General features: G+C 38.4%; 1 protein-coding gene across 1 annotated transcript in view; it reads left to right on the forward strand.

The window, feature by feature from the left end:
- Positions 1–26,393, forward strand: part of SGIP1 (SH3GL interacting endocytic adaptor 1) — a 204,535-nt gene that overhangs the window by 163,115 nt on the left and 15,027 nt on the right. The window contains 3 exon segments of the mRNA XM_019837194.3: positions 13,093–13,204; positions 21,485–21,640; positions 25,936–26,068. Of these exon segments, the coding sequence (XP_019692753.2) occupies positions 13,093–13,204; positions 21,485–21,640; positions 25,936–26,068 (401 nt within the window).

The following is a 26,393-nucleotide window of genomic DNA, read 5'->3' on the forward strand; positions in this document are numbered from 1 at the left end:
TCTGTGAAGGGATATTTAGATTTTTACCTTTTTATTGCTATTATGTAAAATGGTGCAATGAGCAGCCTTAAACCTATATCCTCATTACTTGTCTTAATTTATCCTAAAGATAAATTGCTAAAAATGGAATTGCTATATTAAAGGGTATGCATATTTTAAACATATTTACTACATTACTGCCAAATGTGTCTCCAAAAATTCATACCACCATTATGATTAACAATTTTTCCATGCCCTTATCAACACAGTTATATCAATATTTTCCCTTTTTCCAGCCTAATTGGGAAAATGTGATATGTGACTGTTTTCCGCTCCATTTTTAATTACTGAAAACTTGTTAACATCTGCGTAACATTTCATTGTCATGAATCACGATTTATTACACTTCAATTATTAGGCGTTTAAATTGCTCCAAGTTTTCCCATATGCAATGACATCTTTGCATATAATTCTTTGGCCTGAAGATATTTTCTTAGAATAGATTCTTTTTTTTTTTTTGTAACGTTTATATATTATTGAGAGACAGAGAGATACAGAGCATGAACAGGAGAGGGGCGGAGAGAGGAGACACAGAATCTGAAGCAGGCTCCAGGCTCCGAGCTGTCAGCACAGAGCCCGACACGGGGCTCAAACTCACCAACTGTGAGATCATGACCTGAGCTGAAGTCAGATGCCCAACTGAGCTACCCAGGCGCCTCTAGAATAGATTCTTAAAATTGGAATTATGGGCTAAAATTGTTCAGCTTTTAAACTTTTTTTTTTTTAATGTTTATTTATTTTTGAGACACAGAGAGAGACAGAGCATGAGCAGGGAAAGGGCAGAGAGAGAGAGACACAACGCAGAATCCGGAGCAGGCTCCAGGCTTTGAGCTGTCAGCACAGGGCCCGACGCAGGGCCCAAACTCATGAGCCATGAGATCGTGACCTGAGCTGATTTTGGACACTTAACTGACTGAGCCACCCAGGCACCCCAAAATTGTGCAGCTTTTAAAAGCTCGTGGTACACATTGTCAAGTGGCTTTCTAGAAAGGTTATGCCAATTTTTACTTCCATTAACATGATTTTGCAGTGCCTATCTCACCAAGTGTTGGTTTAGATCTTTTCTAATCTGAAAGGGTAAAAATTTCTCTCTTCCTGTTGCATTTCTTTGGTAACTAGTGAGGCTGAGATTTTCGTATTTTTTTTAGCCACTTATGGTTTTTTGGTGAATGTCCTGTTCCTGTTTAAAAATCTTCATGTTTCCCGCTTGTACTTGAGAAAGACTCTCGCAGGCTAAACGCTCATGTTGTCAACTCCCAGGCCATACACTAGCCACCACTTCTCTAAAAAGACACACCAGACTCTGCACAGGAAAATGTACTCCCTCTACCCAAACGTGCTCGAATGTCTTTTTTGGAACCTCTAACCCTTCCCATTCCTTAATAGACTCCTTGCTCATTCTCTTGGTGTCTTGGACCTGTGTCGCCATCCCCTACCATCGTATTCTCGCCTTGCTCCTGTTTGGTTTGAAGCCTGAGCCAGGCTCGCTTCAGCTTCTCTGACTATATCAAATCCGCCGACTATATTCACCTCCTCCCTGCCTCAGCTCAGGGACTGCTCATGTTGTGCATGGAAGAATACCTCTCCGGGCTTGACCGAGCTCTCCAGCCTTTCTTTCCTGTATACTCTTCCTTTGTATGTATGGTTCTTTCTAGATATTTTTCCAAGTATCTTGACTAAATCACGATCATTCTGGCACTGCAGATATTATTTACTCAGCATAAGTTTGAAGAAAGAAACTATTATCGTTTAGCAAAACTGGTGCTTTAAGTTTTTCCCAAGAGAGATGATGAGGTGTACAAGGACATTCACGTCCATGGCTCTTTTAAAACTGGAAACCAGTGGAGCTCAAGCTTCTTTTCATTATCCCCTCCTCTTACCCAGGGAGTCATGTTAGATTTTTGTTTTCCCCTAATTGCTCCTCAGTAGAATTTTAATATCACAGATGTACTATACATCTGGATGTGTACTCTATGTGTATCCATGTGCTTTATACATAAAAAGTTAAGATTTTTTTGTCTTCCCCTAAAAGCCAATTTCCATACCCTTTGGGGTGGTACTACCCCACTGAGGATGCATGCTGTGCACCCAGCTGGATCTTGGAGCAAAGTTCACTAATATGAGTGGACACACATTGATAATATAAGGTAGGGTTTAAGAATGCAATTGGGGGCATCTGGGTGGCTCAATCGGTTAAGCATCGGACTCTTGATTTTGGCTCAGGTCATGATCTCAAGGTTGCGGGATTGAGCTCCACGTCAGGCACCATGCTGAGCATAGAGTCTGCTTAGGATTCTCTCTCTCTTTCTTTCCCTCTGCCCCTCTCCCCTGCTCTCTCTCTCTCTGTCTCTTTCTCTCTCTCTCTCTCTCTCTAAAATAAAATTAGGGAAAAAAAGAATGCAGTTGAAGTTAGATCTGATTTTCAGTCCCAGCACTTCTACTTACTGTAGAGCAAGTTCCTTGAGCAGATTATGTAATTTTCTAAGATTCGATTCCTTCAATGGTAAAATGTACATAATGTTGGATTGTACCTCAAAAAACTGTTTGAGACTAGAAGACAAAATGCATATAAAGTATCCAGCACAGTGGCCATCACACTTAAGTGCTCTATATAAATTAGCTCTTGATATCATTATTCATGTTCTTTGTATACCATGCGGTAGCTGGCTCAGCCTTAGATGTGGGGTCAAACAAAATCTTAGTAATGTCTGTATGAAATTGTCTAGGATTTGGTCAGGCGAGTCCTCATACTGAAAACATTTTCATTATGGCTTTGTCTCCCACCTTGTGTCCATATTTAACAATAGCCCTTGTGTTGGATATGGTTGATGTAACTTTGATGATGAATACAAAGTATAATATTTTTATTTTCTGAGTAAAAAATATTATTTTAGGAAGTTAATGAAAGATGGCATTAATGTCGGATGATGGTTTGGGAACTGTAAGCAAAGACCCAATTTGAAGAACATTCTCTATGAAACATGACAAAAATGTCAACTGATCATGTTTCTGGACTGAGTAGAATTTGAAAAGTAGGAAATACACCTCAGCATTGATTTATATATCTGGGCAGATGAACAGGGACTTACAAGGGGAAAGACTGAAAATAATTCTAATCCCATTTACACACCCAGAATTCAGTATCCTTAATACTTCTCTGTGCAAGCTGACTTTCTTAAGTGTGTTCCTCATTTTCATAAAGGAAATGTCTTGCACACTGAAAAGCATGTAACAGATACAATTCACACAATGCCACTGTGAGGCAAGACTAGGCCTCTGAGGCTCCTTCTATGGAAGAAGCATGAAGTTAAGTGGACTTACACTTGTATCCTGACTCCCCCATCTACTGTCTGAGAATATGGGCAAATGACTCTTTTTTCAGACTCGCTTTCTTGATCTGTAATAGGTGGTAATGTCTATTTGGCACAGGATTCTGGTGGTAATTAAATGATGTGCTATGTGTAAAGCATAAAAGACAGTGTTTAGCTCAGGGCAGGTACTCAGTAATACTGATGCCTTTTTTTTATAAGGTTTGCCCTTTTTCCTTTTTATTGGCACACAGCAAGTAAGTTGATGCTATTTATCTCGGGATATGAGAAACCCAAGTAGCAACTGGGGAAACAACTTTTAGAAGCCTCTGGTTTTATCATCTATAAAATAGTGATAATAATCTGTGTTTTTTTCCCTTAAAAGTGTGAGGATTCACGTAAGGTAATACATGTAAAACATTTAGCAAAGTCCCTAGAACAAAAGTGTATGCTCAATTTAGCTCTCATGCCAGCATTATTATTTATTAGATTAGGCTAGAGCATTTATTAGGCTACCAAAAATTCTAAAATAGACAAAAACATACAAATATACCAAAAATATACAAAATAATTAATGTATAGAGTGCAGCATACACACAAACATATATACAACATACATATAGTTCATATAATTTAAACCAACATACAAATATTTATTTGCATATACTTGCATATTTGTATATGTATATATGCATATGTACAATATACACATATTTATTTCATATAATTTAAACCAATTACTTTATGTAAAATTGTAACACTCAAAGATGTACAGAAGAAAAAAATAGAACATTTTTTATGTAATAACTTTCTTTTGACTCCTTTTCTTACAAACCCACCCTAAATTTTTTTGAAAAAGTAACATTGCTTTGTTAATCATCACTTCAGCTAAGATTCACAAGGTCACAAGAGCACAAGTTACCTTCTCAAGTTAAGCTCTCTGGATACAATTCTTTCTACTGACTAAGAAGTTGTAATCTATTACCTCTGGTGTGTTACATGCATGCAGTGTTGAGGAGAGCCTGAAACAATGTATTATATATTGTGACTGCCAGGCAGATTTTTCCTTGTTGTTCATGGTAATGGCTATCATTTACTGAGCATTCATTATGTGCAGAAAACTCTTCACCAAAGTGTGATTATTGGCATCTTTGCATTTATTGGATTTTGTAGGAAAGTGAAGACCAAGATGACATGAAAGTATTTATTTATAACATTAGTCCAAATTCTAACATCACTTTTCATAAATGAACACTAGCATCTATAGCATGTATCCCTATTCACTACATAAATGCAGTCAATCAGTTTCTCCATAAATGTCTGATCTTACAAACAGTAGACATCCAGTGCAAATACAGTGCATATTTATTGAAAAGTGGGATTGCCGATTGTAGGATAAATACAGGATTCTATAAAGTCAATGAAAGCAATGGTGTAAAGATCTTTAGGTTATACTCAAAGTCATTGTCAGTTGAGGGTTTAGCAAAAATAAAACTATTAATAAGTAAAGAAGAAAAGGAAGCTTACATCATACGCACTTCAAAAAAAATCAAGACATTGAGAGGCCCTTAGAAATTTTATAAAACTCTCAATTACCTCTGCAATAATAGCTCGCTTTATGATCGTGAATCAAAGCTGAATCTGAACCTAGATTGGTCTGTAAATCTCTCATGCAATTTTATCAGAAAAGTGAACCGTTTTCTTAAAATACCAACACAAATAATTTTTGTTCATTTTAAGAACTCAGTAATTATTTGATTGTACTGTGTTAAGAGATTTTTTTCACAAATTTAGTCTATGACAGTTTGAGTCCCAATCAAGCCTTTTATCACTACACACTATGAAATTTTAGGAACCGCATAAATATATTCATTTTTAAGTGATTTTTTTCTGATACTGACTATCCTTAGATAACAAGGATATTCTATATCATCATATTAAATTATCGCAACACCTGTAGGAGGTACCATCTCCATTTCACAAAATGATGAAGCTGGATGTCAGAAAGGTTAAGGAATTTGCTCAAGGTCACACAGTAAAGTCAGGATTCAAATGTATTTCAATCTGATTCCAACATTCTTTGTCTCTATGACTACACCACATCGGATATCATCTGCAAATTATCATAGAATTGAATATAATTGTCTTTTTATTAAATTATCATAGAATTAAATATAATTATCTTTTTATTAATGCTAACTAATATGAACCACTTAAAAAAAAAAAAGCTAACCCAGCTCCCACTACTTTATAGAACTCTTGGAATTTCTTCTATCTTCATTTATGCATTCTGAGACTTTCTGTTCCTTCCATCTGTTGGTTCCATCTCCAACATTCCTGCTTGTAGACATACATAAGGCTCATTTCCCTCCTGCCTACAGCAGGCCTGGAGGAATGAGCAGTTATTTGGGTTGCTAGACTGCAAGGGTAGAAGGGTCTTCAAACAAACAAGACCGCCCTCTCCTGCTATTGATGCTTCAAGTTGTGCCTTCAGAGCGACTGTTTCCTACCCCAGATGAACAGAAGGTAAAGCTTGTTGTTCTGACGCCTGGGCTTTTACGAGCGCAAGCCCTCTCTACAGTCGGATGAGGTTGCTAGCACCGATACCAGTGTCCTGGTTTAATGGAGATTCAGCTGGAATAACTGACCTGCCCAAAGTCAGATATGAACTAAGCAGCACAGTCAGGACTGAATGCCACACCCTCTGACAGTCCTAGATTGTTCACTGTAACAGCAAAGCAGCAGGACTGAAAATATAGGTTACCTGCTCTCTGAATTTGAGCTAGTTACTTAAGCTCCCAACTCTTCCTTGGTAAGAAAGGATTGTTAAAGATAGCCCCTACCTGCTGAGGCAGTTGTGTGAATGAAAGGAGATAGTCCAAGTGAAGCATCACACGAGTTTGGCACAAAGTGAGGACACAGTAAACAGTAGTTACTACCATTTATTGAGCACATAGAGACAAATGCTACAAACACCACTCAGGGAAGCACTACTTTGACATAAATTCATATTACATTTAAAACAACTGCAGATAAAGTCCTCTTCATGAGCAGGTTTTGATGTGAAAAAAACTTTTTTCAATATTGCAAAGTGGAAAACACTGTACACAAAATGAAGAAGAGGGTACAGGAAAGGGAGGTGAGCCCCTGCTCAGGTTTGCTTTGGGCATACCTTGATTACATGCCTCACCTCCATGCCAATGACTGACTGGTGGCAGTGTGGGACCAGACAGCTGTCAACCCGGCACGCAAGCATTCATTTATTTGTAAAGTTTGCCTTCTTGTGCTCAATTTCTATACCCGAGTCGTTTGCTTCCTCTTTTCCTTGTTTTTTTTTTTTTTTGTATCTTTCTTAAAAATCTGTCTCTCTCTCTCCCCCTTCCTCCTTTCATATGTTTACATATACAATCTATACTCCACACTTACACTCATATTGCAATTGACTGTTCAGGAAATGCTTCACCAAATTAATGACCTTTTAAGATATCATATCGTTGTGAGGATTTAATTCTTTTTTAGCCTTAGGTTTTGTGTGTGTGTGTGTGTGTGTGTGTGTGTGTGTGTGATGTTGCTTGGTAATGAGAGTCATAGAAGACTGCCTTTGAGAAAATATTGCCACATACTGACCTTTATGTGCCTTTTTCCAATTCTCATAACTCCCCAAGTGTGCATGCCAATTGCTTTCCGAGACTCTAGAATTTCTATTTTGTCAGACATCCACAGCTAGTGGGACAGCTAGTGGGGACACCACAGATTCGCCATCAAGGGCCTAACATAATTTTGTTCTGACTTCTGTGCTGTCAGAACAGAGTAGGTAAGAGTGTGGGATCCAGAGTCAGTCAATCCTAGGTTTGCATCTCTTTTGTTCATACTGCTTACTAACTGGGTAACTGTGGACAAGGCTACCGCGTGGCTCAGAATCTCAAAATTCTCATCTGTAAAACGAGGACAATAATGATGGTTGCCTTATGGGGATGTTATCAAAATAAAGAGTTAATATAAATAAAGCTCCTTGAATAGTTCTTGGTATGCAATAAGAAGTACAGATGTTTTCTTTGTTACTATGACTGGTTTTGTTAGAGCGAGGACCTAGAATCGAATTTTAGCTGTACTGCTTTCTAGCAGGGTGACTTGAGCTAGTGAAACAGAGATAATTATACGGAACTTGTTCATCTCTTCAGTGTATAAAGAAAAAAAGCCATCTTAGTGTTTGATATTTTATTATGTTGAAAGATATACATAATAAATACTGTTTTTACCTTGAATTCTTTAAAAATAATCATTAACAGTAGCATAATAATTATAATATTAAACTGTTCTCTAACTTCATATAGTGCCTTTTATCTTTCACTTATGTCCATACTATAAGCTCCATGAAGGGAGGGTCATAACACTCAGCACTTAGCAGGGTGCTTAATTATTACAGGGATTCACATTTGAACGAATGAAAGAAAACATGCATTCAACCAGCTTTTATGTCCTAATAGTCCAAGCATCATATCAAGCAACTTTCACATATATAATAGCCACCTGTGTGATCTGCAAGAAAACTAAGTATGCTTGCCCAGAATTCATTGTTCTTATGATAACAGAATCTTAGTGATAGAAGAAACCTAAAATTACTAGTCTATCTCCGTGCTCAGTGAAGAATACCATTTGTGATATCATCTTTCTCTGTTTTCTGCCTAAATAACTACTCAGCTTCAAAGAACCAACTCTAATTCAACAACCTTGGAAAGTTCACCCAGAAAAAAATAACAACAACAATAACAACAATAGCATGTTTTTCAAGTGCACGCTATGCTAAGGACTCCACAAATATTCCATTTGATGTTCACCATGAGCCTTCAACATAGATACTACCATTATCTGTTCTATTTTAAAGAGGAGAAACAGAGTTACAGATTAAATAGCTTGCCCCTAGTCATACAGATTGTAAGTGAAGCAGCCAGGATTCACACCCAAGTGTACATGACTCCAGAGCTGAAGTTTCCTCTTGTTAAATCGCAGAACAGCCTCCCTGTACTGCTCACTTAGCAATTAATTTCACAGTGAAGTAATCTCATAGTACCATCACCTGAACTATTAAGCTCTCACTTGCATATGTTACTGTTATTCGATTTTCCAAATGTTTATCTTATTTCCTGAAAGTTTCCGTATTTGCATTCCCACCACTATTTTGCACGTAGTGGAGGGTCGGTAAATGTTTCACAGATCCGCTCAAACCTTCAATGAAGGTATACTGTTTTCAAAGAAGCTTATCTTTGTGTTAGAAAATTGTTCCTACAGTTAAAGAAAATTAAGTGCCTATAAACAACCTAAAATCACAGAATCCTGAATCAGAGACTCTTTGGTCTATTGCCTTCATTTTATGATTGAGAAAACCAAAAGTAAATTGATTTTCCCAAGACCACAAAGCTGTTAAGTTGTAGAACCATGGCCATGAATGCTGGTCCCTTGAGTCACTGTCTGATTATATTATGTGAGATCTTTGAAAATAGTTTCTAGGCCTGTCTTAGTCCTCTTAAGCCATGAGGCTTAAATTTCTCACCATCTTAGACTCTCCTTGTTTTAGTCCAGTTTTCCAATAATCATGTTAACAGATACTGTCACAGGTACTGAAGGGGAACAGAAGCTTTTGTTCTTTATTAATAGCATTTTCATTGAGTATAAACTTTATGTGCAATAATCTGACATTGTTAGGAATAAAAAATTTATCTGCCTTATGTTTTGGTCATCCACCTTGTGGTAATAAAACTTATATATCTTATGGAAATAATTAAAAAGGAAAAGAAGACCAATTTATACAAAGATGGATTTAGAATAACTGCTACCTAGAAATGGCCCAACATTTGGAGACCATAGAATAATACAAACTTGTCAAAAATGGTGTGGAGAACAGATAGAAATAAGGAAAATTATGAAATAAATGGAAAAAGTAACAAAAAATGGCATTAACTGCAATATATCAGGATGCGAAAAACCTAGAATTGTAAACTTTGGATCCTTTGAGGTAAAAGGGTTCTTTGTAAAGTTTTGATGTTTTCTTCTGTCCTTATAGATTAAATATAAATAGGGGCTATAGTGCCCATAGGAAACATAGCTTGAATATAGGATTGCCGGAGGGAATGGGGATAGGTGGGTCATGAAGGATAGGCATGGGTCAGACTGCATGTCTTAGTATATTTTGACTACTGTAGCAAATTATCACAGACCAGGTGGCTTATAAACAATATATATTTATTTCACAGCGTTCTGGAAGTTTGTAAGTTCAAGATCAGGGTGTCAGTGGCTGGGTCCTCTAGAGAGCCCTCTTCCAGGTTGCAGATTTCCAGTCTCGCTGTGTCCTCATGTGGTGGAAGGGAGAAGCTAGCACTCTGGGGCCTCTTTTATAAGGGTCTGAATCCCAATCACTAGTGCTCTGCCCTCATGACTGTAGCACCTGCCAAAGGCCCCACCTCCTAATACCATCACGTTGGACATTAGATTTTCAACTTACGAATTTGGGGGGGGCGGGCGGGACGCAAACATTCAGACCATAGTACCCCAGATGGCATTGTACACCATTATGCTGAAGAGCTTGGTCTTCAACTTGCGGATAAGTGACCTGATTACCATCTGGTGAGCTTTAAAAGTAGGCACTCAAACAAAAAGCAGTAAAGCCAGCCTTTCTAGGGATCCATCTGTAACCCACCCACTGATGTAGTCCAGTCGGTGACCTGTTTAGAGCCCAGCCAGCAATAGACAATTGATGATCAACTCCATCCCCCAAATATTTTTTTCACATCGTCTTTCCACAAACCATAATTGTTTGATTAATTTTAACCTTGATATATAAGAATTCCACATTTGTTTTTGCTGATAGTTTTCTTCTCAGTTTCAGCCCAATATTCCAAAAGATCATTTTTAGCACCTTCAATGACTGTCATTATTCAAGACAACCTGTATATTATCTTAAATTTTAATAATCATAAAAATTGCTAAGCGTTATTGAGGGCTTACTATGTACCAAGCACTGTGTTAAATGTTTTACCTCATTTTATCCTCTGATGGGCTTACAAAGTGGGTGTCATTATATTATCCCTGTCAAAGGTCATATAAATAACAAGTATGAGAAATAAGACTCAATCCCAAGTATGTCTATTGCCAAATCTCATGCTCTTAGGCACTATACTGTGTCATTTCTGAGCATCTCCCAGTTTTATCAGAGGCACTGAAGAGCCCAGACTAAGGAGAGAACTCTGGGATATTCCACTAGAGATTTCCTTTGCAACAGGTATAAAACCACTGATTCATGCTCACTGAATATTGTGAGTCATCTACTAACCAGTTCACTCGGCAAGAGTATTATCCACCCAACTTTCACAATTTTATTCACAAGAATAGCATGGAAAACTATTAAATGCCTTGCAAAACTGAAAAACATTATGTCTATGACATTCCCTTTATCTGCTAACATCTGCATTGCTTGCCAATTTTATCGTTTTCTTTCTAAGAGGTCTCTTCACCTACATTTTTGCTTCTGTCCCTGAATTATCTGCCTCTCTATCACTAGAGCAATGGACACTCAAGCCCCATCATAGCCCCCCTATTTCTTTTTTTTTCCTAGTTCAAATACTTCAGAGGCCTCCCATCTTTTAGAGACAGTGTTCTTAACGTCCGTTTCAGGACTCCCAAGGGCTATTTCAAATTATATAAATGCTGTATATGGGTGCACTCTGCTTTGAGAAGCATCCATAGTTTTGTATTAAATTCTCAAAAAGTGATTATGATTTCAATGCCTATAAATCACCTATAAAATCAACAAATTTTCCTAAATAAACAAAGCTTTTCATGACCTAATTTCTAACCTCTGCCCAAACCTCATTTCCTTCCTTGTCTCCCCTTTCAATACCCACTGCATTCACACCCACTCACATGCGAACAGTGCCATACTTCCTGTGGTTCCTCAAAATGCTATATGTTTGCTCAGTTCCACACATATGTATATGCTGGGCCTTCTTCCTTCTCACCCTCGTGAGATCGTATTCACTGTTAAACTTCAGTTCCAACATCACTTTTTCAATGAAACCCTCCCTGACCTTTCCACTTGCTTTGTACATTTACCTAGAGAATATATGTAAAACACATAGTAAGTATGCAACAAATAATGGTGATGGAGGTAATGCTGGTAGTGAATATTGTTGATGATAATATTAGCCCACTGAACTGTAACTCCTTGAGGACAAAGATTATATGTAATTTGACTTTGAATCCCCAGAACCTACCATAGTGTCATATACATAGTAAATAGTAAGCACATGTTTGTTGATCAATTACCAAGTCCAAGATACAGAAAGCCAAGGGAAGATAGCACAAGAAGAGACTTGCATGAATGAGAATTGCCAGAGAAAACTTTATTGAGGAGGAGGATACACAAAGGGTAGGGTTTTTTTTAACGTTTATTTATTTTTTAGAGACAGCATGAGAGGGGGTGGGGAGAGAGAGAGAGGGGGACAGAGGATCCAAAGTGGCCTCTGCACGGACAGCAGCCAGCCCGATGTGGAGCTTGAACTCAAGAACTGTGAGATCATGACCTGAGCTGAAGTCCGATGCTCAACCAGGCGCCCCAAAGGGTAGATTTTTTTAATAGCCAGAGAAGATTACAGAAGTTACTGAAGGTAAAAGAAAAAAAGCATAATATGTAATCTGCTTTAGGGTGGGGAAGAATAAATGTGTTTTGTTTGATAAGAAGGAGAAGCAATGATCGCCAACACAAATACTTTGTCATTACGAAAACTTTACTGTTCAGTACCATGCCTAGACAGCAAACAGCAAAAACAACAATGTTAAATTTTGCTCCTTTCAGAAACCTCAAGTTCTATCAAAACCATAAAAGAAAATGCTTCCTTTAGACAAACTATATGGTATAATGGGGGAAAACATGAGCTTTATAGGACAGCAAATCTAGGTTTGAATTTTAGTTTTGCCACTTAACTGTTACTTTGGGCAAGTCCCTTATTGCTTTGAGCTTTAGTTTTCTCTTCTATACAATGGAAATCATAATGGTTATCCTAAAGGGCTTTTGTGGGATTCTTGTAAGGTATCTAGCACAGCGCATGGTATATAGCAGGTCCTCAGTAAACATGAGCAGCACTGTGACTGTTTATAGTGCAAATTGATGCATTTGTGTGTCTGTGTTAAGTCAAGGTATACTTTATGGCACATATGTTTTTGGACATGTAAACTTGAGCCTACTTGATCTGAAGTTAATTGGGCATTTCAAAACAGAAATAACCCAGGAAAGGACAATGTGTAACATGATACTCCATGGCCATTTGTCTCTTTAAAATAAAGAAACGCAAGAAGTTTTGAGTGTGTGGGCATTTGTGTAGGGTAAATGCTCAAATAAGAAGCTAGTAAGTTTTCTTTAGTAACTAACCTGCTGTACAAACTGTCATTCAAATACTGCCTTACGCTTTATTTAAAATACTGAAAACCCCCTCTGACTTTATTTTCTGCTTGGATTTTTTTCTGTAGAAAAATACACAATTGAATTAATTTCAAGTGTGTTTGTTTGTAAACCAGCCAAATATTTCCTTTTAAATACTTGAGCTCTATGTTAAATATACACACATGGTTCTTAGCACATTATGTGTTTTCAGTAATAGATTTCATCCTTTTATCCTTTAATGGACTTTTAGTTCCACACATATTAATATGTCTCCTATGTCCATAATAAATGAAAGTTTTCCATTTCATGCAGGTTCTTCCAGGGGACCCAGCCCCCTGACCATGGGAGCCCAGGACACCCTCCCCGTTGCAGCGGCATTTACAGAAACAGTCAATGCCTACTTCAAAGGAGCAGATCCAAGCAAGTAAGCCTGGGGCTTGGTCCACTGGATTCTCCAAACTCTATCCCACTCAGTGGGGGACACCCTAGTTATAACTATTTCATTCCTTATCCTAAAACGAAGAAAAAATTTTTGGTTAACAATAACAGCATACCTAGAATGGAGGAGAAAATTTAATTAGAAATATTAATTCATTGCTTTTTTAAAAACGTGCCAAAGGACCATAGATAATCTATTATCTTACTATCCAGAAATCTCTGGTTCAGTTTTGAATGCAAGTTACAGACAATCCTAACCCAACCACGTAGACAGTGAAAACACTTGTTATCTCACAAAAGTAAATGTCTAGATCATGTCTTTATTGTCTTAGTTTGTAATGGATCTGAATCATTCACATATAAGCTGAAACATGGTGCATTGGAAAGAGAACCTGGAACAAAACACATGGCTGTATTCATAACACAGAGATTAGTAAGAAGACAGGTTATATGTTATCTATACGAAGAAAGGAGAAAATGGCCAAAAAAATTATAATCACGGCAAAGTAAACTCTTGAGAAAAATGCAACACTCTACTCTGTAATTCCTTGAGCCTGATTTCACTTATTTCAGTACATATTGAAGGTGGACTTGACCCGAATGCATATATAATATGGTTAAGTATTTTGCCTTTCTATAAAGAGTTCCATAGATAGAGTTCAGGAAGTTTATGGATTCCCTGAAAATTATACCATTTATCTTATGTGTGTGCATAGTGCGTTTGTTCATAGAGAGGATCTACAGCATCCATCAATTTCACAAAAAGGTTTATGATCCAAAAAAAAATTTAAGAGTGATTATTAGTCTATACTGAAAACAAAAGACCAAAGTCAAACTGGCTTTCAAGTGTATCACTAACACAATTCCAGGTCTGAATGTGATGGGTAAACAAAGGACAAATAAATCTAAGTGAGGAAAGAATTGCTTTTTATTTTTTACTTATAAGTACCAGGACTTACAAAACCTTAGTATCCATGGAAATAAGAATTAGAAAAATAATAAATGTTAACACATGACCCTAGACTATTTATGAAAAATTTTGAAACAGCGATAATTAAGTATAATGAAAACTTAGATCTCCACATATATTTTAAGTGGGAATTTATATGAGTAATTGTGATTCCTCTTTACACTTCAGAAACACTAGGTTTTTTTTTAAGTCTAAATCTAACAATATTATGCTGGGCAACATGATCAGTAACTCTACCTTAGGTGTTCTATCTAGCCAGCGGGATCTATCAACTTCCCTAAATGTTATGTCCTTTTCAACAACATTTAGATTTTCTTCTAGGCCCAGACTATTGTAGAAAAACAAACACTATGGACTCTGGTGTTTTAGTCCATTTGGGATGCTATAACAGAATACCATGGACTGAGCGGCTTCTGAACCACAGAAGCCTATTTCTCATAGTTTTTGGGGCTAGGAAGTCCCCAAGACTTCCCAAGATCAAGGCTCTAACAGATTCAGTATCTGACCAGAGCCAGCGGCGTCCTGGTTCATAGTAACCTTAAATGGGGGTAGGGGAGGGAAGCTAGGGAGCTCTTCAGGGTCGCTTTTATAAAGGCACTGATCTCATTTATGAGGGCTCTACCCTCGTGACCTAATCACCTCCCAACAAGCACCGTCATATTGGAGATCAGATTTCAGTATATACATTTTGGAAGAACACAAATATTCAGCCTGTAGCACTCTGGTTTCCCCCATGTCTTCTCTCCTGCATCTTCAAAGCAGGATGGTAATTTGCCACATCCACATATCAATAGGAATTAAAAACTACTCTTACAGAGTATGCATTTGAACTGTTAGAGCACTTAAGCACCATGTGCTTAAGTTGTATACATACTTCATATACACATACTTGTATTTCTGTAGACTCTTCTTTGAACAATTTGTATAACTTTCTGTAATACCAGTTCTAAGGATTATACTTATTATTGACTGACCTACCTATACCTTAGAAAGCTCAGGCTCATCAGACTTGAGAAAAGTGGGAAAAACACACCTTTAAAAGAATAAGAAAGAGTAAAAAGTAGTCAGAAGAGATTTCTATACCAGCATGAAAAACACTGGGAATCACCCAAGAATGAATTCTCTTTTGTCTGCTTACTCATTGGCTTTCATTCATTAATTTATTCAGAGAGACCTAATTGGTGGTAGGAGAACTTCCATTTTTGCCCCCTAAAATCTGTTGTCAAAATATCACTCCTCTGCTCAAACCCCTCCTGTCTTGTTCAAAGCAAAACCCTAATGCTTTAGAATAGTCTATGAGGCTCTACATTATCTGTCCTTTGGGACCCTTCCCCCATTTCAGCTACCACCTCTTTGATCTTGTCTCCATCACTGGCGTTCTTACTCACTCCACTCTACCCACACTGGGTTTATGGCTGTTCTTTGCCATTTGGCCAACCTCGTCTGCATCTAAGGGTCTCAGCATTTGTTGCCCTTTCAGCCTGGGTGAAATCTTCTCCAGCTACCTGGGTGATTGCCCCCACACCTCTTTCAGGATTCTTCAGCAGATTTATCAGAGCCCTTCTCTGTACACCCTATGCAAATAGCAACATTTCTTCCTACCCACTGTCAGCTCTTTCTCCCAATCAACCTCACTTTCTTCCCCCGTCCCCCATTGTCCTTCTCTCTAATTAACGTGCTGCATGGTTTCAGTGTCCACTGTCTGTCTCTTCCCCCACCAGAATGAGAAATGGGACTTTGAGCATTTTCTTCATTCTTATATCCTCAACACCTAAAGCAGGATCTGGCACAATTGTTGAATAAGTTGAGTTGAATGGCTCCCCTAGTACTTACAGAATGGCTGCTATGTGCCTGCCATTGTACTAGACAGGGGTTATATTGGTGATGAAGACAGTTGATTTGGAAAATAAGACTTGTGCATACATATAATACAAAGTCCACTGTAGAAGAAGTGCAGTTATGGTGCAAGGGGGGGCTAAGAAGCTTTCAATAATCTTCCTTAAATCCTAAGGAGTGGTGTAGTAACCTACCAGTCACTTTGTAGGTCTGTGCCTATACCAGCTGGATTCTTCATCCTGTTTCAATTTGCCCAGCACGCTAGAGCACGTATGTGGGCAGGTGTGCACCTGTGATGCTGGTATCCATGACCTTGGCATTCCAGTGATGTGGCGCTTGAGCCAAAGCAATATTAGTGTTTTTCTTATGTCCTTCCAAATTAACTGAGTCTTTGACTCTTAAACAATTGCATATACTGAGTCTTTTTTCAATTATATTGCCATAAGTAGTTGCTGTATATATTGCATTATTGATAGATGGGAGATTCAATAATTTCATTGAAATTATGAGATCCAAAATTTATGAACAGATCATGAAGTGACATCCTTCTAAATTTAATTTCAGCTCCAGGCAGTGAATCATTTTAATTGCTGCTCCTTTGTTATTCACTTTCAAAGAAACAACCCAAGTTCAAAACTTCTATCCTGGGGTGAGCAGGGGAGGAGGAGGAGGAAGTCAAACACAGCACCACATAGAGAAATGATACAGAAAAGGCATGTGGACTTGCTTTTGCCTGTGGTTCCTTCTCATCCTGTACCCAAAGCCTTCCCCATTTGCTTTCAGACCATATATTGGAAACAGAAATCTACCACTTTAATTATTATATAGTATGATATATGATCCATTTGAGTATAGTTATACTCTTTCTTGGAGTATTCAGAACACCTGTAATAGGCATTTTGATACCCGGGTCTTTCTCGGTCGCTCATAGGCAGAGAACTCCTTGACTTCTGCTGTTGGCTGGGGAAATACATCTCCCATTATCCACTCCTATTTGAACAACCCAGGCACAAGTGGTTAAGTCTTTATTCCCCTGGAAATAAACATGTTTCTGTGTTATGTGCTCTCCTTCTCTTATCATCATATTTCAATTATTTATCTAAGTGTCTGCCTCCCCACTTAAACTAGAAGTTTGGGTGAAGACCACGTCTGTCCTGTTTCTCCCTGCCCACTCTAGGGCACTACATAATAGCTGGTACACTGCATAGACACTCTCTATATAATGGATAATGTTAAGTGTATGAATTTATTTTAACATTTTATTGAGTTCCTACTCTGCACTAGATTCTGTGTAATTTGCCCCCAAGACATAGCGCTCGCTTTATAATCATGGGTAAGATATGTGCAAAAAAACCTACAAAACTGTTTTAAAAAAATCCGTACATCTATCCAAGGAACCTATACAGGAAAAACTAAGGAAGGCCGAATAAACAAACTATTAAGGAAGGCTTCAGAAAGGTCTGCCTTTGAACCGAGTCTTGAAACATGGAAAGGAGTTTGCCTAGTACCCAAACCAATGAAAGGGCAGACAGCTGCACATGCACAGAGGAGACTGTGGGCTAGGTTATCAAAGCAGTGCATGAAAGTCATGTTTATGTGAGCCTTGTACTTCTTATGACCTCACATATGTCAAACTCACACACTTCCTAACCAAAATCGGCCAGCATTTCTGTTGGATGGCTAACATGGTACTGCCTGTGGCAATAGGGAGAACCCAGTTTAGAAGTCACTTAGCCAGGTGACCTTGAAATTTTGCCATTCTTGACAAATGTTTCACTTGTGGGGATTCTCATGATTTCGAATTTTGTTCATAACATGAGTTTGTTAATATTTCCATATTGCAGTATTTTCGATTTCCATAATTCAAGCTCACGTGCAATGTCACCACATTGCATACTGATAAGAACAGTCGTTAAAGTTAAACAAATATTTTCCTTTAGTGAGTATGGGTTGAAAATATTCATTTTGTGTAGAAAATTTCAGATCTGGAAATAGATACTGGATGAATTAATAAGTCAGTAAAGTTCTGAATGGATGAATCACTAAATCAGCAAATAAATTATAAATCTGTGACAGTTGACATGCAGTACAGAAATGTAATATACATGAAGAAGCTTGGTGCTTCTTTTTTTAAAATTTTTTTTAATGTTTATTGATTTTTGACAGAGAGAGAGAGACAGAGCATGAGTGGGGAAGGGTCAGAGAAAGAGGGAGACACAGAATCCCAAGCAGGCTCCAGGCTCCGAGCTGTCAGCACAGAACCCAACACTGGGCTCAAGCTCAGGAACTGCGAGATGATGACAAGAGCCAAAGTCGGTCTCAACCGACTGAGCCACCCAGGCGCCCCTTGAAGCTTGGTGCTTCTTACACTGGTTTATATTCGCTACTTCTTTCATCAGCCACGCGACACCATGAGCCCTTTGAAGACAGGGCTGTTTTGCTGATTTTTAAATGGCCTCCCCACTCAAAACAAACAAACAAACATTACATGATTAGGAGTCAATAAATGTTTATTGACTAAATAATGCCCCTGCCTCCCCTCGCTGACTGGCTTTCAAAAGAGAAACTTTATCCCTCACCAAGACACCACTTACACCTCATTTTGAGCAACCTGGAAAAGTCACTGAGCAGATCCCTTACCAACTGAAAAACATTTCAGCCACTGCTGCTGACAACAATGTACTGAGGGACGGTAGGTACTGAACTCTGATTTAACAAATGCTCTGACTCATTATTGTTTTCTTCTGAAGTCGTGAAATAGTATTCTGCACATCCACATGTTGAAAAGCATTGAGAATAGACTCAGCTTAAGGGGAAGTCTGGGCTCAGCCCCAGTAATTAATGCAAGGTTTATGTAGCTGCAATGCAGAAAAGGAAGACAGCAGAACTGGCATCCAAAGTGGGGAATCGACAGTACTCTCCAGAAGAGATGGACGTGCAAACTGCCAGAAACCAAAATTTTCACCCAGAGCAATGCAGGGTTATGGATGACCATATCTGAATGAGGGGAGAGAAGGGGAACATGGCTACCTTAGGAAGCTTTCCTGCCCTCCACCTTTGACCTCAACCTGGCCTTATACATAAGAGTCTGTAGCAATTCTTCCCATAAGCTATTTTAACTATGCACCAAAGGCCATCTCCCCTGAGACACATGTGTCTCAACAATCACAGTTACACAGCATACAAAATGACTACGGGGCAAATGGTGCTCCCTGTGCTCAGATGTTGAGCAGAGTTTCCATCTATTAATCTCAATTTCCCTAGAAAGTACAGTCCTGAACTTAAAGTTATAGAACTAGTACAAGGGTAAGTTATCCAGATGTAAAGGGAAGTCGTAAAGAAGTTCACTCAGTTTAAATATTTACTGTTTCCTAAAGAAGAATAATCCTTTTGAGGTTTCTGCTTCTGGCCAAAGTGTTATAACAGGGACCGATTTATCTCTTTACCTGAAAATGCCTTGAGTGGACAAAACATGTGAACAATGATTTGCCAGACCCTGGATCTCAGGTAAAGGACAGTGACCCCTGAGAGGTGAGGTGTGCCATATGAATGCCTAGCTTTCTTCCTTAAGTGTTTTCAGACATGATACGGGGGAAGCCCAGCACACTCCCAGCTGTTTACAAGGAGGTGTCTCACCGAGGCATACTCCACAGCAAACTGACTTGGGGGTGGCAGATGAAGCTAATGGCCACGTGGTGGGTACTGCAGGTCACCATGCACTGCAGAAGCTGGCTGTGGAGAAGGAAGGTGTGCACGTGACAGGAGACTGGAGCCAGAGAACCCACCTACATTGCAGGATCTGGGCACTCTGGCAGCCCAGACGCATGCACTACAGGGGCCAGATGCTGGGGAAGCTGCCTGTACCACCAGGCACTATCAAAGCCACATGGGCTGCAGTACCCACACACTGGGGATGCCACATGCTCTGCAGAGGTCCCACACACAAGCTTCTGGCACCGCAAGAGCCTGGCACCAGGTATGCCCTAAGTACTGTGGAAGCCAGCCTAGCAAGTACCCGGGAACGGGGAAGGAAAAATCTCTTTTTCCTGCAATGTCTTTTTAGCGCCCTCTACTGACAAAATTTAACATAGTGCCTGCTGGCAAAGAAAAAGTATATACAAAGGGCTCAATAATTTTCTCAGTGCAGGCAATAAAGGGTGAATTGGAACTACATGGATTTTATATGGAAATTGACACCATGATTTTAAATTTCATATTGAAGTGCAAAGGGGCTACAGAAGCAAAAGCAATTTTGAAAAAGAACAAAGTTGGTGGATTAATGCCATTTGATTTCAGTGTGATCCAGTGATTCTCCTCCTACATTTATTTGCCAAGAGATATGAGAGCATATGTCCATACAAAGACTTGTACAAACATATTCACCACAGCTTTATTTGTAATACTTAAAAACTGGAAAGAGTCCAAATGTTTTTCAACAAATTAATGGATTAAAAAAACAAAAAAAAACAAAACCCCTGTGGGCTAGCCATATGCTACACAGCAATAAAAAGTCATGAACTATTGATGCATACACTACATAGATGAATCTCTAATTACAGAGTGGAAGAAGCCAGATGAAAAAATTACATACTTTGTGATTCTGTTTACATGAAATTCTAGAATGTGCAACCTAATAGCAGTGTCAGAAAGCTATGTTAGCAATTGCTTAGGGATAAGGAGAAAAGCATCAGAGAGGGATCACAGAAATGTGTGAGGCAACTCTTAGGGGTACTGGGTATTTTCCTTAACTTGATTGCATGAGGGCTTCACAGGTATAAAATATATAAAAAATTATGGAAGTTTACACTATAAACGAGTGCCATTTATTGTATGTCAATTGTGCCTCAGCAAAGCACTTTAAAAAAAAAACAGTTAATCTTCCTTTCAAATTATTATCTTATGGTGCTAACTTGTATGACTGATTTTTACAGTTTCAACCGAATAGACATGGGATAAATATATAGTTAAATGGAAGCAAGGAGTTTACCTCTTCAGTACAGAAAAGAACATATTCAAGACATCAATCATGTTACCGAGAACTAAAATAAGACCCAGTCAATAGTGTGATAATGTTGTACGTTTGGTTTTATTATCTTCAAATATGTTGCCAAAGATTCAGAAATCAGAGACCAAAATAACCACCAAAATAGGTGGTTCTATTGTGAGGTGAACAGATAGACATTTCTACAGAAAGAGAAAAGCTGCATTTTTCTTACAGTTCAAAAGCACATTCAACAGATGGTGACTTTTTGGGCTAAGTGTTAACACAAACCTTGCATTCTCAGGTCTTGGAAATGATTTAGTAGTTGACAGCAGAATTGTTTAAGAGCTTACCTTGTGTCTCTCCTGCTAGTGTACTATTGTTACATAAATCATTTCTTTTTCCCAACTGTTTTGATTCACAGCTTATTGACCTGGGCTTCCTCTCTCTCTTTCCTCTCATGTGTTTTGATATGCCAGATGTATCGTGAAGATTACTGGAGAGATGGTGTTGTCTTTTCCTGCCGGCATCACCAGACACTTTGCCAACAATCCATCGCCAGCTGCTCTGACTTTTCGGGTGATAAATTTCAGCAGGTTAGAACACGTCCTGCCAAATCCCCAACTTCTCTGCTGGTAAATATATTTTGCACAAATTTTTTAGAGATGTGTGTCACTTAGCACTGGATACTTAGATGAAGGATATACCTTAGCAAGAAAATAGCATGGTAGAGAAATTACCGCTACTCAGATATGTTTGTAGATTCAACCCAGAAGTTTGCTACCTGTAAAAATCTTTTGTATATAATCGTGTGTAGATGCTTATATGTATTCTAACGGCCAACCATCTCAAGGGGCTGAAGAGACATTTAGAGTAATAAAAGCTGTATCAGTGACAGTTTGTTTATTCATTGCCATCAGTAAACAATGGATGAGGAGAGTGGGAAATGAGCCCAATAAAAGGACTAAAATCCATTTGTTGTCTTAGCATCTTTTAAAGTCAAATGATATTTGAACTGTGAGCTCGTCTTCACATGAGCTTGAAAGTCTTTTTCGTGAAATACATAATTTTGCAGTAATGGTGATTGTTTTAATGGAACTGTACATGTATTCAAACAAGCTAATGTGAATTTGTTTATATAAATATACTATTCACATTTTCTAACTGTTAAATCTGAACGTGGGCCTATCATACCTACATGCATGTGGGTTCACACAAACATACACGTGTGTGGAGCTATTAAAAATGATGAACTATACAAGTTAATTACCGGCAATGAATGAGACAAAAAACTGTCATTCTTGACAGCTTCTTATCATTAAGTCCTGATATTTTAGTCAAAAATCTCTCTCTAAAGTGGCCATTTTTTTCTTTTTACTGTGACCTCCCTGTCCAAGTGACCACTGTCATTTTCCTGGACCACTGAAAATGCTTCCCTTCTTCTCTTCCTGCATCCAAGCTTGCCCCCTTACTGCATTTTTTACACAACAGCTGAGTCACTTTCTGTGAGGTGAACCAGGCCATCCTCACGTATAACCCTCAAGTGGCTTTGCATTGCGTCTGTACCTGAATGCAAACTTGTTACCACTGCCTTTGAGACCTAGAGTCGTCTACCCTTGCCTGCCTCTCTGTTACCATTTCCCACCGTCCTGCCTCAGAATCCTGGTAGCTCCAGCCAGGCTTGCCAGGCTTAAGAACAGGCTGGGATTTGTGTGCTTGTTTCCTCCGCCTCTGATACTATTTCTGTCCCTCTTCACCTGACCCTGACTCACTTTTCAGATTTCAGCTCTGCCTTGTCTCCCTGGACCATTCCACTCCTCTTCCACCCCCAACCCCATTCTTAAACCAAATATGCCCTCTTGTTATTCCCTCTCAAGGTATCCTTTTCCTTCCCTTGTTGCTCTTGCTAGAATTAATAATTATATATCTGTTTGTGTTTCTTCATTCATCCATCTCCCCCACTAGACTGTAAAATCCATGAGAGAACGGAACACATCTCTTAGTTCACCACCACATCGTCAGTACCTTCCACTACACCTGGCATCTAGTAAGGGCTTAACTAACATTCGTTCAATGAATGAACAACTCAACTATCATTTAAAGAATTTAGTCAAGCTGGGTATTTATGTAGAAATAGCTAAAGGTTGTCGGTATTTGGAATTTAAGGACCAACATCGTTGCTTTCTTCACTGAGACTTGTTCACCCAGTGGTGACAAAACAGTCACAGATCTGTCAGGTGACTACCAAGATCACCTCCTCCTCTTTGGTCCTTGTGATGGTTTAACTGGCAAACTTGATTCCAGGTTTAAAAGTGTGGAAATATATGGTCACGCATTAAATGAAAAATAAACGTAAAGCAATCAAGACTGGAAATCAGAAGCTTGTTATTTCACCCTCCCTCTCTGTTTTTGACGTTCACATTGAGCCAGTTAATTTTATTTGTCAAGGTTCCTCCGTCTGAAATTAGGAGTTAGGTGCCATCATCTCACTGGTTTGTTTGTTAATAAGACGAGTGTGGGTGTTACAGTTTTTGTTGCATTTCTAGGCCATTATGTGGCCAGGTTTTTCATCATATATGCAAGAGTTTTATACTTATATTAATATATCAGTCCTAGGAATTGAATTAAATAACACCCTGAGTATGTTTTTGCCTGACACAATATTATATAGACCCTTACCTTACTATTATTATCTGCTAAAACAAGAATAAAAAATACTCATTTGGACCTTACAAATTCTAAATATTTGATTATTGTGTCAGGGCTGTGATTGGCAACTCATGGCCATGTAGCTTATGTGGGTTTGTTATGCGGGACTGCTCTAACATCACTACTACCAGCCCTAGTTTTTAAAAGGCAACATACGCGAGTATTTTTCTCGATCACAGTACAAGCCTTTTAACATCTATTGCCTTAGACCAGCCAATTCTCTCATTTATGTGTTCTGAAAGACTTCATTTAGGTTCGCAGCTCGGCACCTGAACACCTTTGGGTTTGCAACCCATTGACAGGGACCAAATTGAAGTTTACTTCTACTTTCCCATTATGAAAGGGGTTTGCTTGTAAAGAATATTCAGGAACAGCCGTGAAGCCAATCATAAGACTAAAGAATTCTCAAGACTTCTTGAGCATTCAAGAATCGCCTCTCCAAGTAACTGGCATGTCTATCTGATTGACAAAGCTTTCTTGAATATTTATTAAAGCAAGTTCTCTGAGGAATTATCATAGATATATGACTTAGCTTAATTTGTTATTAAACTTAGAAAATACATTTCTGTAAAAAAATAGTGTCATTGAAATTTTCCCAACTATTCAGATCTGCTTAGTACAAATTAATGACATGTTACTGGATATTCATTCTGTACCTCTATTTTGGTACAGTGGGAAAGTATGACGTACAGTATACTGACCTGGGCTGGAATCCTGACTGGTCTTATTAGCTGTTACCCATAAGCAAATCACTTAATTTCACTCTCTATCACTCTTATCTCCAGCCTCTGGGTAACTTGGATGCTCTTAGGTAATACAAGTTTAGACAGCCCTCATCAGCATCCTTAGCTCAGCTTACCCAGGGGCAGTGTCTCAGGGGCCGGGAATCTTTTCCATCCACATCCTACATGCCCACAGTTGTAGAGCTTTGTTTTGTCCTCAACAACCTATACCAGGGCCCAGCAGAATTCACATGGGTCATGCTGAGACTGAGCCCCCCACAGCCACTCCCTCCTAACAGATCAGTAGCAGTTTTAAAGCCCTGATGTTTTTTTGACTCATTCTCTTAATTTGTTTGACTTTTGGAGGCTGGATCATACCAACTTACTTCTGGCCTGCCTTCATCACTTTATTACTGTCATCCTTCTGTCTTCTTAACCTCTAATTTCCATTCAGTAAGTGAGTTGTATGTCAGGTTACTGAATTACTTGGGCCCTCAGTTTCCTTATTATGTGAAAGTGAACAGAGGCTGCTCACACTCTTGACTGATTCCATTTGTCATTGAGACAAGCATTTTCAAGATACATTGGGTGACTGACGTATAGAGAGACACCTGAGCAAAGCTAACAAATCTTTAAGAATACCAAATTCCTGGGGCACCTGGGTGGCTCAGTCAGTTGGGCAACTGACTTTGGCTCAGGTCATGATCTCACAGCTTGTGAGTTCGGGCCCCGCGTCGGGCTCTATGCTGACAACTCGGAGCCTGGAGCCTGCTTCGGATTCTGTGTCTCCCTCTCTCTCTGCCCCACCCTTTCTTGCTCTCTGTCTCTCAAAACTGAATAAACATTAAAAAAAAAAAAAAAGAATACCAAATTCCTGAATTCATCACGACTACATTTCTTTATTGTAACTACCATGATTATTATCATTTAAATTCCAAGACCATCTTGTAAGTGCAGTGACTATTTTCTGATCTGGATGCTCTCAGATAAAATACCATGGTAGTTTTAGGATCACCCTTTTCTCCTCAGCTGGAGATAAAGACTGTGTTTACATTTGGCCAAATATTTAACTCAGTAATTTCTGAGAAACTACTGTTCACGTCAATTAAAAAAAAAAATCAATGTACCCAGCTCCTTGATTGCATTAACTGACTAATTCAGAGGAAACTGTGGTCATGTAGAAAGAGCTATTAAGTTTGGGTTAATAAATAATTCACTCTTTAAAGCAACCAGTTATCATCAGGATTGGTTGATATTATTGGGCACTCACTGAAATTCATAGCAATACAATCATACTTCCTTATGTGTATTAATCTCTTAACATAATACCATTCAGAACTGCAGTTGTACTAAAGCTATAGTACTGTTAGTAATATGATCTCTATAGATTGTCATAGATGGATATAGAAATCAGATGACACTTTGCTAAGATGCTTCTTTGAGTGGATAATATTTGTCACAAGATGCGACTCAACAATTTTTTTTTCCCAATTGAATAGCGATAACACTCAAAATGATGCCAATACCAAGGAATTCTGGGTAAACATGCCAAATTTGATGACTCACTTAAAGAAAGTGTCGGAACAAAAACCCCAGGCTACATATTATAACGTGGACATGCTCAAGTATCAGGTAAGCCTATTCATACAGTCAGGGTGTCTCTTCCACATTATAATTGTGTATTCTAATATGCCTAACATTAAATAAAAGAAAAGAAAATAACATTCCTTTTAATCTAACTTAAAAGCTATAATTTATAAGAAAATAGAAGCTTAAAAGACTACTTGGAGATTATAAAAATGAAGTTGCAAGAAATTTTAATAATTGAGATTGAATCCTATGAATTTTAAAGCCTGAGGGATTTTTCTTTTAAGTCTCCATCCTATTTGTCATTAAGTAAACCTAGAAAGCAGACAGAACTCACGTACTGCAACATGAGGTGGGTATAAAGTATTAA

This window comes from Felis catus, chromosome C1, assembly GCF_018350175.1.
Source record: "Felis catus isolate Fca126 chromosome C1, F.catus_Fca126_mat1.0, whole genome shotgun sequence".
Lineage (NCBI taxonomy): Eukaryota > Metazoa > Chordata > Mammalia > Carnivora > Felidae > Felis > Felis catus.